Raw genomic sequence first — 12,134 nt, 5'->3', positions numbered from 1 at the left:
ATCTACTTGCAATTCGAAAGAACATAGACATGATTAAATTCTAGAGTTAAATGGCTAGGTAGTAGCTACTACTAGTAGTAGGTACCCTATATTTTGGAATAAGCAAAGGTCTAGCTGTTCAATGAAGACACTTTTCTTTTTCTTCCATAAAGAATAAAAGACGTGTTAGCTATACCGAACTCTTGTTGTTGTAAATTAGTTGATTTTGCCAATTCAAAATTTAGAACACCTAGAACACAATTTAATTCAAGGAGTTAAAATTAAAAATATTATACTTCACCAAAAATTCAATTCTTTATTTTTAAAAATTATTTTAAAATTATATCCCCAAATTAATATCCAGTTGATTAGAAAAAACATAGGTTACGTAAAATTGTTCTTAAGATTTAACCACAAGTTGGTAGATCAGTGGAGTGCGCAAGTTGGTGGATCAGTAGAATGGACCAAGGTGAGATGTACAAAATTAGACACCACACTAACTAAATTTTTTTTTTTGAAGTGGAAAGGATATATTAAAAAGAAAAAAGAATATGTATAGAGTATATACAAGGTCGAAAGACCTTCTCAAAGAGCAAAAACTAAAGCTCTACAAATTCATAATATCCTCCCACTGATGCATTATTTGCGAAGCAGTGTGGTTTTGAAGAACATCTGTATTTGTGCCCCAGAGATGAATCAGTTGCTTAATGGCCATCTCCATCTCATAGTTGGTCTTTGCCCTGCCACCGTGAACCCTTCTATTTCTCTCATTCCACACCTCCCAGCACAACGCAAAAGGCAGCAGATTCCATACCGTCATGATCATTGTCTTCCCTCTATTCATTTTCCATCCTAACATCAGCGTCTTAAAGTGCAGCGGCATGAACCAGTTCATTTTCAATGATGCTAAAAAGAAACTCCATAACTTTGCAATCTCTGTACAGTTAATGAACATATGTTCCAATTTTTCGACTTCATTACCACAGAAAAGACATAGATTTGAGCTAATAGTTACCCTCCGTTGTTGCAGTATATCTCGAATTGGGATCGAGTTGTGGAGAGATGCCCAGAAAAGAAAAAGCACTTTTGGAGGCACGTTCTTATTTTCCAGAACCCTGTAGCCTTCCCAGTCCGTATCGCCACCAACTAAATTCATATACATTTCTTTTGAAATCACCGCTCCTTCCACACAGTCACTTTCCCCCATAGCTAAAACCACCATTCTGATATCATGCTTCATCTCTAGAAGATCTATTCTCTCCATCTGATTTTACTCCCTGCTGAAGAGGAAGACTCCATTATTACCACACAGTTCACCTACAGATCCTGCCTTCTGCATGCTAATTCTGAATAACCTCGAAAACTTCTCCTTTAACGGCCTTCGCTCGCACCATGCATCCTGCCAGAAACGCAAAGTAGTCCCATCTTTTACCTGCACCTTTGCTGAATCATAAAAAACCTTACTATCTCTAAGGATATCAAACCACATGCTTCTCCCTGTCGATTATCTGACTTGTAGTGGTAGCAGGCAGTCAACTTCAGCATTTGTTTTTCACAGACTATTCTTCTCCAAAGTGTTGTTTTCTCCTTGCAATACCGTATGTGCCATTTCGCCAACAGAGATTTATTAACCAATCTCAAATTACGTATACCTAACCCACCCTTCCTCTTCGGCTTGCAAATCCTCTTGAAAGAAACCCAACTCATCTTCTTTTTCCCTTCCTCTTCACCCCATAGGAAACGTCTCATGATAGAGTTCAATTTCTTTTCAACTGAGGCAGACATATGATGCAGAGACATGAAGTATACCGCAAGACTCTCAAGTGAGCTCTATATTAGAACCACCCTACCCGCTTTGTTTAAAATTTTTCTCTTCCATGGTGCAAGTTTCTTATGCATCCTTTGAATGATCACCTCCCAAATTAAATCACTACGCCTATTTGAACCAATGAGCATACCCAAATACGTAAATGGGATTGTCTCGACCCTACATCCCAACTCCAGCGCTAAATCACCCACCAAAGCATCTGCTGCTATGCTAATCATCGTGCTTTTCTCAAGATTTAAACGAAGACCAGTTAGAATCTCAAAAACCGCAAGAATGATTAAAAGTCGTCTTACCTCAACTGAAGTAGCATCTAGAAAAATAATTGTATCGTCTGCGAACTGTAAGTGAGTTACAACGGTACCACCTTCCTTCACCTAGAAGCCACTAAACTTACCTTGAGCAGGCGCATTATTGATAAGCATAGATAACACCTCCACCACCAACAGGAAAAGGAAGGGTGAAAAGGGGTCGCCTTGACGAATTCCTTTGGTTGGCTTAATTAGATTAGTTGCTTCCCCATTGACAAGGATAGAGAATCTCGCAGCCGTAACGCACCATTCCATCCACTTAATCCACTTACTCCCAAATCCATTCTTCTTCAAAATAGAAAAGAGAGATGGCCAGCTTACATTATCGAAAGCCTTTTGCATATCAATTTTGCACATAATACCAGGATTTTGTTGTCTCAATCTTCTATCAATCAGTTCATTAGCAATCATAATTACGTCCAATATCTGTTTATCTTTAATGAAAGCTCCATATGCATTATAGATTAAATCCGGCATAACCACCTTCATCCTCTCAGCCAATAACTTACAGAGAATTTTGTAGAAGCTTCTAATCAAACTCATAGGTCTAAAGTCCTTCACCGTGGTTGAATCTTCCTTCTTTGGAATCAGCTTCAAGAAAGAGACATTGAGTCTCCAATCTAAGGTCCATGTTGAGTGAAATTCATTCAGCGCAGCAAGCACATCATTCTTCAAGACATCCCAGCATGCTTTATAAAACTCGAGGTTGTATCCATCCGGACCTGGCGTCTTATTAGCTCCACTCATCTTAACTTCTTTAAGCACCTCCTCTTCTTCAAACGCCCTTTCCAGCCAACTCTGCTATGCTGCATCGATGTTCCTAAACTCCATATTAGCAAAAGTAGGATTTACAGTATTCTCGGCAGTAAACAAACCTGTGTAGAAGTCGTGGATTTCCTTTTTGATAACTTGTTGATTAAAAACATCATCCCCATTCACCTCCAGTTTTGTTAAAAGGTTACGTCTTCTTTTACCACTAGCAATTTTGTGAAAATAGCTTGTGTTTTTATCTCCATACTCAAAACCCTTCACCTTCGCTCTTTGATAAGCCATTCTGGCTCTGGTGATCTTTACATTGTTTAAAGAATGCAATAAAGCCGCTCTTTCGCCTAGCTGAGAAGAAGATAGAGATGATTCTTCCGCCAAATTCAGAATTTGAATTTTCTTCATAAGCTCCTCCTCCTCTCTTCTGACCGAACCAAAAGTTTCTCTGCTCCAGTTTTTTATGAAAAATTTTAGGTTCTGGAGTTTCTTAAACAGCACGTACCCTAGATTGCCAACAAAATCAAGAGAATTCCACCACACCTCCACCAGTTTAAGGAAATCTGGATGCTCCAACCAATGATTCTCAATCTTAAAGCTAGAATGAGGTTTTGTTGATGGGTGTAAATCCAGAAGTATAACATTATGATCTGAAACCGTACGAATTAGGGCAGTTTGAGTTGCACTATTAAAACGTTCATCAAAAAGAGAGAAAACCAAACATCTATCTATCCTGCAAAGCAAAGGGTCACTTTTCTTATTACTCCATGTGAAGTCTCCACCATGCAAAGGAAGATCTATTAACTCCCTGATTATTCTTTCTAAAGACTGGGTCTTGTGTTAAACCTCTTTTGGGTCCAGCAACAAAAGATTTCGTACCGCTTCCTTGTCTAGTCAGCTGCTCCGAAGAAGCCGACTCCAAAATAATAGGATTATGGTTTGGCTTTGAAAATCTGGAATCCAAATTAGCAAGTAGCCTAACATATTCCTCCATTGACGCCCTGATTTGCGGCTCGAATTTGAAATCTCATTCCACTGATGTCGCCCAAACTTGGTCTCCATCTTCAACCTTCAGAACCGCCGGGATCATAGAAAAATCACCTTTGACCTTGATTCTGAAGAATTTGTAGCTCGTCAGTTTGAGAGAGCTTGTGGAAACTTCAATAAGGCCACCTAACAGATCCCCCACCTTCTTAAATAAATCTGAGCTCCAAAACCTCTGAGGAATCCCTCTGATCTTCAACCACTTACCATACTTTGATAGGGCTTGTAGTGGGATGATTTTATCTGACAAGGGTTTCTCCCTCTGGGTTTGACTCTCAGTTTCTAAAGCAGACCTGACATGAATTTCTCCTTCCCCCGTAGCCTCTGAAAGATGCACGACCGCCATATCAACAAAAAGTTTTTGGGGCTTCCAAAGATCGATCCAATAGTCTTTGTTTAAAATAATTTTGGCTGCGTGATCATCCACAATCTCCATATTAATAAAGGACTCCCACTCCATTTGCCTCCTAATCTCTCTTGCTACCTTCTGCCATCGTGCCTCTCCCTCCACACGAACTATACCTTCGTAAGATTGTTGTTGCTTACTACCCCTCTCCTTGGAAATTGATCTGCAAACTCCAATCTTGATGGAATGTTTTGAATCGGCTTTTTGATGAGATTATGCTTCTTCAACAGTCTGTTTATTTCCTTGCAAAGGACTGCCCAATAATAACCATTATCACCACTCAGAACACAGATTGCGAATGATTTTGAATCACCCCACCTTACTCTAGAAATTAGAAGGTATCTTCCCTCATCATTAACCCTAATCTCACACAAGAAAGAGGATTCGCCTTCTCTTTTTGGCCATTTCTTTTTCATCCCTCCTGGTGCCATTGCCTCCTCCAGAACTGAGACCAGTCAGTTTGTGATCTCAACGGAGAAATCCATCCACGATCTAAAGCCTCCACGCTTCTTTTCCTCCATTCTCATACCTATACCTTGAGAATCCATTGACACAAAGAAAATCTTCCTCTCCAAATACAGCGGATAGTCCGCTGCTTCTCTCTCCATTTCTCACACTAACTAGGTTACTTTCTACAAAATTAACTTAGTAGGCCACCTAAAGTCCCTATTTGTTTTTACATTTCTTTTGTCCTGTTTGTTTGTTCGCAGGAGGTAGGTTACCGATATGAAATAAAATGCTGTATTTTTTTGTTTTGTTTGGGATGGACTTTGGAGTCCAGGCCAGCATCCTTATAACCTTTCAAAGAAACAATTATGGCATTACCTGATCAAGTGACTTGCCTCTGAGCTGACTCACACCCCTCCCCCCAATTCAGAGTAAACTTTCACATGGTTCCCTTGCTAAAAGAACCAGCCTTTGATTTCTAGACCCTACTAATTAATGTACATCTTAATTACATGCATTTCTTAATTTCATGATACTTCCAAACCCATCTTAATTTCATTCATTTCTTCATCTGCCACCACTACATTAGCTATAATAATACCGTCCTCCATTACAATCATTTACTATTTTCGCAAATGCAGCATCAATTTTCTTAGTACTCCACACGGTAACTCGACTCTGACTTGATTAAGAACCAAGAAGTTTCCTAGCAATTCCTTTCATTGGATCCACTGTATACTAATGATACTTGTCTTCTTCTCTTTCTTTCACCAGTGAAACTAAACAAGCATTATGGATCTCTTTACTGCTGCAGAAGACATCAAATTCTTCAGACCGGATCAAATCATCAAGGAAGCAGTGAAAATCCCAGCCAGATCATCTCCTATAAAATTCCTTTTGATTACCTTAACCCTAATTCTCCCACTTTCATTGATGCAGTTATTACTCGAAACTCATAGTTTTATCCTCTTCTTCATTTTGTCCGATTACTTTTCCGGTGATCATCATTCATCTCCTTCGTATAAACAGTTCATCCGCACTTACTCCATTCATGAATTCTTCTACATTCTTGTTCTCTTCCTCTTCTCTCTTCTATCTACCTCCGCTATGGTCTTCACGGTAGCTTCTCTCTATGCATCAAAATCCGTCTCATTTATCCCGACTCTGTTTGCGGTTCCTCGCATATTTAAACATCTTATCATAACCTTCTTTTATGTTCTATGTCTCATGCTAGTCAGCTACTTGGCCTACTACGTTCCTATGTCTTTCTTGGCTGCGAAAAATATTAATGTAGCTCTCTTCTTGGGGTTTCAGATCATATTTGGAACCATATACGATCTTGTTCATATCTATGTGACAGCTCAATGGCATTTAGCAAGTGTGATTTCTGTTCTTGAACCTAACGGTTATGGGTTGGCAGCCATGAAGAAGAGTACACAACTTTTACGAGGGAGAACTTTTATTGCTTTCGGACTTGAAAATTTGTTTTTGGGGGCTACATGGATGATAGAATATATGTTTTTGTTTACGGTGGAGGCTCATATACATTTCATGGTTAAGATTTTGTTGGGATTGCTGTGTTTGTTCATGCTGGTGGCAGTTAATCTCACGGGGCTATTAGTTCAGAGCGTCTTCTACTATGCTTGTAAGAGTCATCACAATGAAGTGGTTGATAAGAAGCTTTTGTATGATCATCTTGGTAGTTATGATCTCGGTGATAAATCTGTTGCATTAAATCCAAGTTGTACTGGAAGTTTGGAGTTGCAGAGCTTGGTCAAAGATGATCACCGCATAGTGGGATATCAGCCTGTTGCACTGAATGCTATTTCTACTGATGACAGTACTATCAAGATGGAGAGATCGGTCAAAGATGATGACATAGTTGGAGACCTGATCAATGTGTTGGAGAAAATGAGTTATTTAATAAATGATTTTTTTGTCTTGGTGTGGTTTGATCTCATGACCTAAGGGTCTAAGGATACTCACTCATTTTTGAGTGAATGAAATGGAACCTTTAGTCTACATTGTGGAAAACTAAAGAGGTGCTCCACTATATTACCATGTTCTCATGAATATGTTGTAAAACAATGTGGGTGGAGCAGGTGGGACGAAAAATACATGTTTAACCCATGCGCGTGTACCAAGCACCAAGTCCGTTTCTACTTGAAATTATTTTTTGCAAGTTTTTAACTTGATAAATAATTTATTTAAGAGTTTTATTTATGGAAAAAATTCTTTTTTTGTGTTTAATTGTTTTACAAGAAACAAAACTCGTTTTGTAAGAAAAAACCTAAACCTAACTTGATTTGCAAGTTAATTTTCCTATAAATACAACTCGAAAATCTCTTTTCAAAACTCACAAGCAGCGACCATCTCTAGGTTTACTTTTCTTCATCTTCTTGCTTTTATTTTGTGCGGCGTTTTACTTTCATCCCCGTTGCTGAGTTTAAGAGTGGGTAACTTGTATTGTGCTAATACAAGTTATATCGGGCAATCTTATCCTGGACACATCTTCGCACGTTGGGGTTTAGCATTACTTTAGACTATACCCGCGAACTAATGTGTTAAGGACAACTTGTTGAACCTGTGATTCTTCCCTCATCAATTTGTTCGTGGTAGAGTTGTTTGATACGGTTCTTTATATTTATTGTTTGATACATCTGACGTTTCTTCTATTGTTGCAAGACTCCAACAATCTTAACACATTATTATTCCTTGTAACAATGGGAAAAAACGACGTTGAAAGACCACAGAAGTTCAATGGAAAGGATTTCAAGAGATGGAAATCCAAGATGTTGTTTTATCTAAGCCATCATGAACTGGATTAGTACCTGTTCCACATGATAAATTGATGAATGTTGAAGCTTTAACTGAGGAGGTGATCGTATAACAAGCGGTGTAATTTTCTGGCGAAAAATCATATCATGAATGGTTTGGAAGATACGATGTATGATTTTTACAATGCTAAAGAAAATTTTAGTGCTTATGATTTGTGGACTGCGTTAGAAGCAAAGTATCAAGCGGAGACTGCAGGGAGCAATAAATTTATGGTGGCGAAGTTTATGGACTTCAAGATGACGAATGATAAGCCTGTTGTTGATCAATTCCTCGAATTTCAACAGATTATTAATGAGATTCTTGCTGAAGGTATGGTCATTGATGAGACGTTTCAAGTATCTGCGGTAATTGAGAAGTTACCAACTTCCTGGTCTGAGTACAAGAAAAAGCTAAGACATGAAACTGGCGAGATCAACATGGTTGAATTATGGAAGAAGATTCAAGTGGAAGAGTTGCTGTGCTCCAAAGATAAGAACGTGTCTTCTGCAAGGAACATGAGTAATAAAGCTCATATGACTGAACATAGATCTTCCAAAGATGGAAAAGGTGAGAGTAACAATCATAACTCTAAGCGTGATCCTCCCAAGAAAGGTATGTTTCGAAAACCAGAGTCTAGCATTACTAAAATTAAGGGTGCTTGTTATGCGTGTGGAGTTATTGGCCATATGGCAGTTCACTGTAGACATCGTAAGGACAAGAAGAATAATGCTAACTTGGTTGAAAAGAAAAAGGATGAGTTTTCTGTTGTAGTGTCTGAAGTTAATTTGGTGACCAATGTGATGGACTGGTGGGTAGACTCTGGAGCTACCAAACATGTTTGTGGGAATAGAGATCTGTTCACCTCCTACCAGAGGGTAGGGGAAGGCGAGAAACTCTTTATGGGTAACTCATCTGCATCAGAGGTTGCAGGAAAAGGAAAGGTCGGTCAGAAGATCACATCTGGAAAGACTCTCACATTGAATGAAGTTCTTCATGTTCCAGACATCTGCAAAAATCTTGTTTCTTGTTCTGTTTTAGATGATAAGGGTTTTAAAGTTGCAATTGAGTCTGGAAAACTTATAATAACTAAGGGCAATGATTATGTGGGTAAGGGTTATAAGACTGGGGGTCTTTACAAACTTAATGTAACCTGTCCTGAAGTGAAATTGAATGATTCTTCTGCTTACATGTGTGTGTCATCGAATGTTTGGCATGGTAGACTTGGTCATGTAAATTACAAATCAATGCATAAACTGGCTAGCGTAGGCTGCATACCCAAATTCACTTTAGATAAAAGTCATAAGTGTGAGATTTGCGTAGAATCTAAGCATGCTAAGAAATCATTCAGGAAGAATGTCCAGAGAAACACTAAACCCTTCGAATTTATTCATTCAGACGTAGTTGACATGAAGTCAGTTCAAACTAGAGGTGGTATGAAATGGTTTTTCACTTTTATAGATGATTGTATGAGGTACTGTCAGGTTTATTTGCTTAGAGGGAAGGACGATGCCTTAGAAGCCTTTAAGATATATAAACGTGAAGTTGAAAACCAATTGAATGCTACCATTAAAACTTTTAGGTATGACCGTGGTGGTGAGTATCTAATTCCTATTGTAGATTTCTGTGAAGAACATGGCATAATACATGAAACTACATCCCCTTATTCACCTCAATCCAATGGTGTAGCTGAACATAAGAACCGTACCCTTAAGGATATGATGAATGCCATGTTGATTAGTTCAGGATTACCTTCGAATTTGTGGGGGGAGGCTATCCTCTCAGCCAATTACATCCTGAACATAGTACCCTTTAAAGGATCAGATAAAACTCCATATGAGTTATGGAAAGGTAAACAACCATCTTATGATTAATTCAAAGTGTGGGGGTGCTTGAAAAAGGTGTACATCCCTCCTCTTAAGACAAATAAGATAGGACCCAAACCGTTGATTATGTTTTTATAGGGTATCCTGAGCATTCTAATGCTCATAGGTTTATGGTTGTGAGTTCTGAAATTTCTGACATAGGGTTGAATACTATCAGTTTAGGGATGCTGAGTTCTTTGAGAATGTTTTTCCTATGAAACGTGATTCTCGAAAGAGATGTTTAGATGATACCCTAGAATTTCCATCATCCAGTCAGTCATTACCTTTAGAGGAAAATGAATCAGAAATAGAACCTAGAAGAGGTAAAAGGGTCAAAACTAAGAAAACCTATCCTGGTTGCATTACATACCTAGCCGAGTCTGATCCTCAGACTTATAAAGAATCCATGACTTTTCCTGAAGCTCTGTGGTGGAAAGAAGCTTCAATTAGTGAAATGGATTTTCAAGAGAAAACGTAATATAAATGGAACTATTGAAAAATACAAGGCTAGGTTGGTAGCGAAAGGCTATAAACAGATAGAAGGTATAGACTTCTTTGATACATATTCACCAGTAAGTAGAATTAGCTCCATTAGGATGTTAATTGCTATAGCTTCTGTCCATAACCTACAGATACATCAAATGGATGTAAAGACAACGTTTTTGAATGGTGAATTAGATGAAGAAATTTGTATGGAACAACCCGAAGGCTTTGTAGTTAAAGGTTGTGATAAGAAGGTTTGTAAACTGAAGAAATCTTTGTATGGATTGAAACAAGCACCTAAACAGTGGCATGAGAAGTTTGATCATGTGATGATTTCTAGTGGTTTTAGAATTAATGAATCTGATAAGTGTATTTATACTAAACTTGTCAAGGATGCCTGTGTGGTTGTATGCTTGTATGTTGATGATATGCTTATACTAGGTACAAACATGGATGTTATTAATACCACTAAGAAAATGTTGAATGATAACTTTGACATGAAAGACTTAGGCCCCGATGATGTCATATTAGGGATGAAGATTAGAAAAACTTTTAATGGCTATAGTCTGAGTCAGTCTCATTATGTTGATTCCATAATACATTGTGACAGCAAATCTGCAATAGGTAGAGCTAAGAATAACTTCTACAATGGAAAGTCTATACATATGCGTAGAAGACATGATTCTTTTGTTGGTTAAACTTCAACATAGAAGTCACTAACAAGATGGTTAGGACAAGATTAGGAAATTGATGTAATCCTAAGGGAATTAGAAGTCATCTAGTTCTAAGAAAAGGAAAGACATGTAATAAGGTAATAGGACTAGGAAAAGGAATTCATAGTTTTATATATATATGATCACCAAATTTGTGGTTGATCATAAGAGCAAGATTAGAGATTGTGTTTAGTTTTGAGTGATTTTCTAAACATCAATAAAGAGAGTAGTCTTTATACAAGCTAAGTTTGATCTTGCAGTTGCCATTAATTGGTATCAGAGCTTGTTTCTGAGCCATGGAAACCGAAACCACCATTGTGGGTGCAAAACAGTTCACACCACCATCAATACAAGTTCCAATCCTCAACGCCACAAACTACACAGTATGGGCCATGAGAATGAAGGTATTGATGAAAATCTACAAAGTTTGGGAAACAATTGATCCTGATACATTGGACCCAGACAAAAACAATGTTGTCATTGGATTACTCTTTCAAGCAATACCAGAATGTCTTGTTCTACAAGTTGGTGAACAGGAAACTTCAAAAAAAAATTGGGATGCAATAAAGGCACGTAATCTCGGAGCTGATCGAGTTAAAGAAGCCCGTCTGCAAAACTTAATGTCTGAATTTGAAAGAATGAAGATGAAAGACACTAAACTGGTAAAGAAGTTTCTCAATAGTTTACCAAGATCCAAGTATATTCATATCATAGCTTCTCTCGAACAAGTCTTAGATTTAAAGAAGACTAGCTATGAAGATATAATTGGAAGATTGAAAGCATATGAAGAGAGAATCCTTGATGAAGAAAACAATGGAGAAACTCAAGGAAAACTCTTGTACACAAACTTTACCAACAAAACTCTGCGACAAGAGGAAGAGGTCGTGGAAGAGGTGGTAGAGTAAACAGAGGCCGAGGAAGGGGAGGAAGGTTTAACTCACAAGATAGAACAACAAGTCAGAATGATCAAAACCAAGGGAAAGAAAAGAAGGATAAATCAAACACTATTTGTTACAGATGTGATAAACCAGGACACTTCTCCTCTGTATGCCCTGAAAGAATACAAAAGATGGAAGAAGCAAATAAGAATGAAACAAGGGAAGCAGATACAACTCTTTTCATGCACGAAGTTGTATTCTTATACGAAGGGAAACTAATACCAAAGAACTACGAATCAAAGGATGGAGAAGAAGGAATCTGGTATTTAGATAACGGAGCCAGCAACCACATGACTGGTTAGAAACATTATTTCTCTGAACTCAACGAGAAAATCAAAGGAAAAGTGATGTTTGGGGATGGATCTTATGTAGAAATTGAAGGGAAAGGATCAATTCTATTTCAGAGCAAGACCGGAGAACAGAAGCTTGTCACAAACATAAACTTAATCCCAAACTTACAAAACAACATTCTAAGTTTAGGACAAGCTACAGAAGTTGGATGTGATGTTAGAATGTGACAAGATTTTCTAACAGTTCATGACCCAAG

The 12,134-nt window shown here is 38.0% G+C and overlaps 1 protein-coding gene across 1 annotated transcript; it reads left to right on the top strand.

The window, feature by feature from the left end:
- Positions 1 to 5,881: 5,881 nt before the first annotated feature.
- Positions 5,882 to 8,470, top strand: LOC113311832. Its single transcript, XM_026560633.1, has 2 exons — positions 5,882 to 6,673; positions 8,408 to 8,470. Exons 1-2 carry the CDS (start codon positions 5,882 to 5,884, stop codon positions 8,468 to 8,470), a joined length of 855 nt encoding a protein of 284 aa, XP_026416418.1.
- The last annotated feature ends 3,664 nt before the right edge of the window (positions 8,471 to 12,134 follow it).

The sequence above is a fragment of the Papaver somniferum genome, chromosome 9 (genome assembly GCF_003573695.1).
Source record: "Papaver somniferum cultivar HN1 chromosome 9, ASM357369v1, whole genome shotgun sequence".
In the NCBI taxonomy this organism is placed as follows: domain Eukaryota; kingdom Viridiplantae; phylum Streptophyta; class Magnoliopsida; order Ranunculales; family Papaveraceae; genus Papaver; species Papaver somniferum.
The sequence above is the reverse complement of the archived record's forward strand: the minus strand, read 5'-3'. Positions and strand labels throughout refer to the sequence as shown.

What these genes read in the sequence shown, in the direction of transcription:
- LOC113311832 (XM_026560633.1), top strand. Translation starts at nt 5,882, where the DNA reads ATGGTCTTCACGGTAGCTTCTCTCTATGCATCAAAATCCGTCTCATTT. An exon ending in TAGTTGGAGACCTGATCAAT is followed by an intron (nt 6,674 to 8,407) that starts GTGTTGGAGAAA and finishes ACTGGTGGGTAG; the next exon opens with ACTCTGGAGCTACCAAACAT.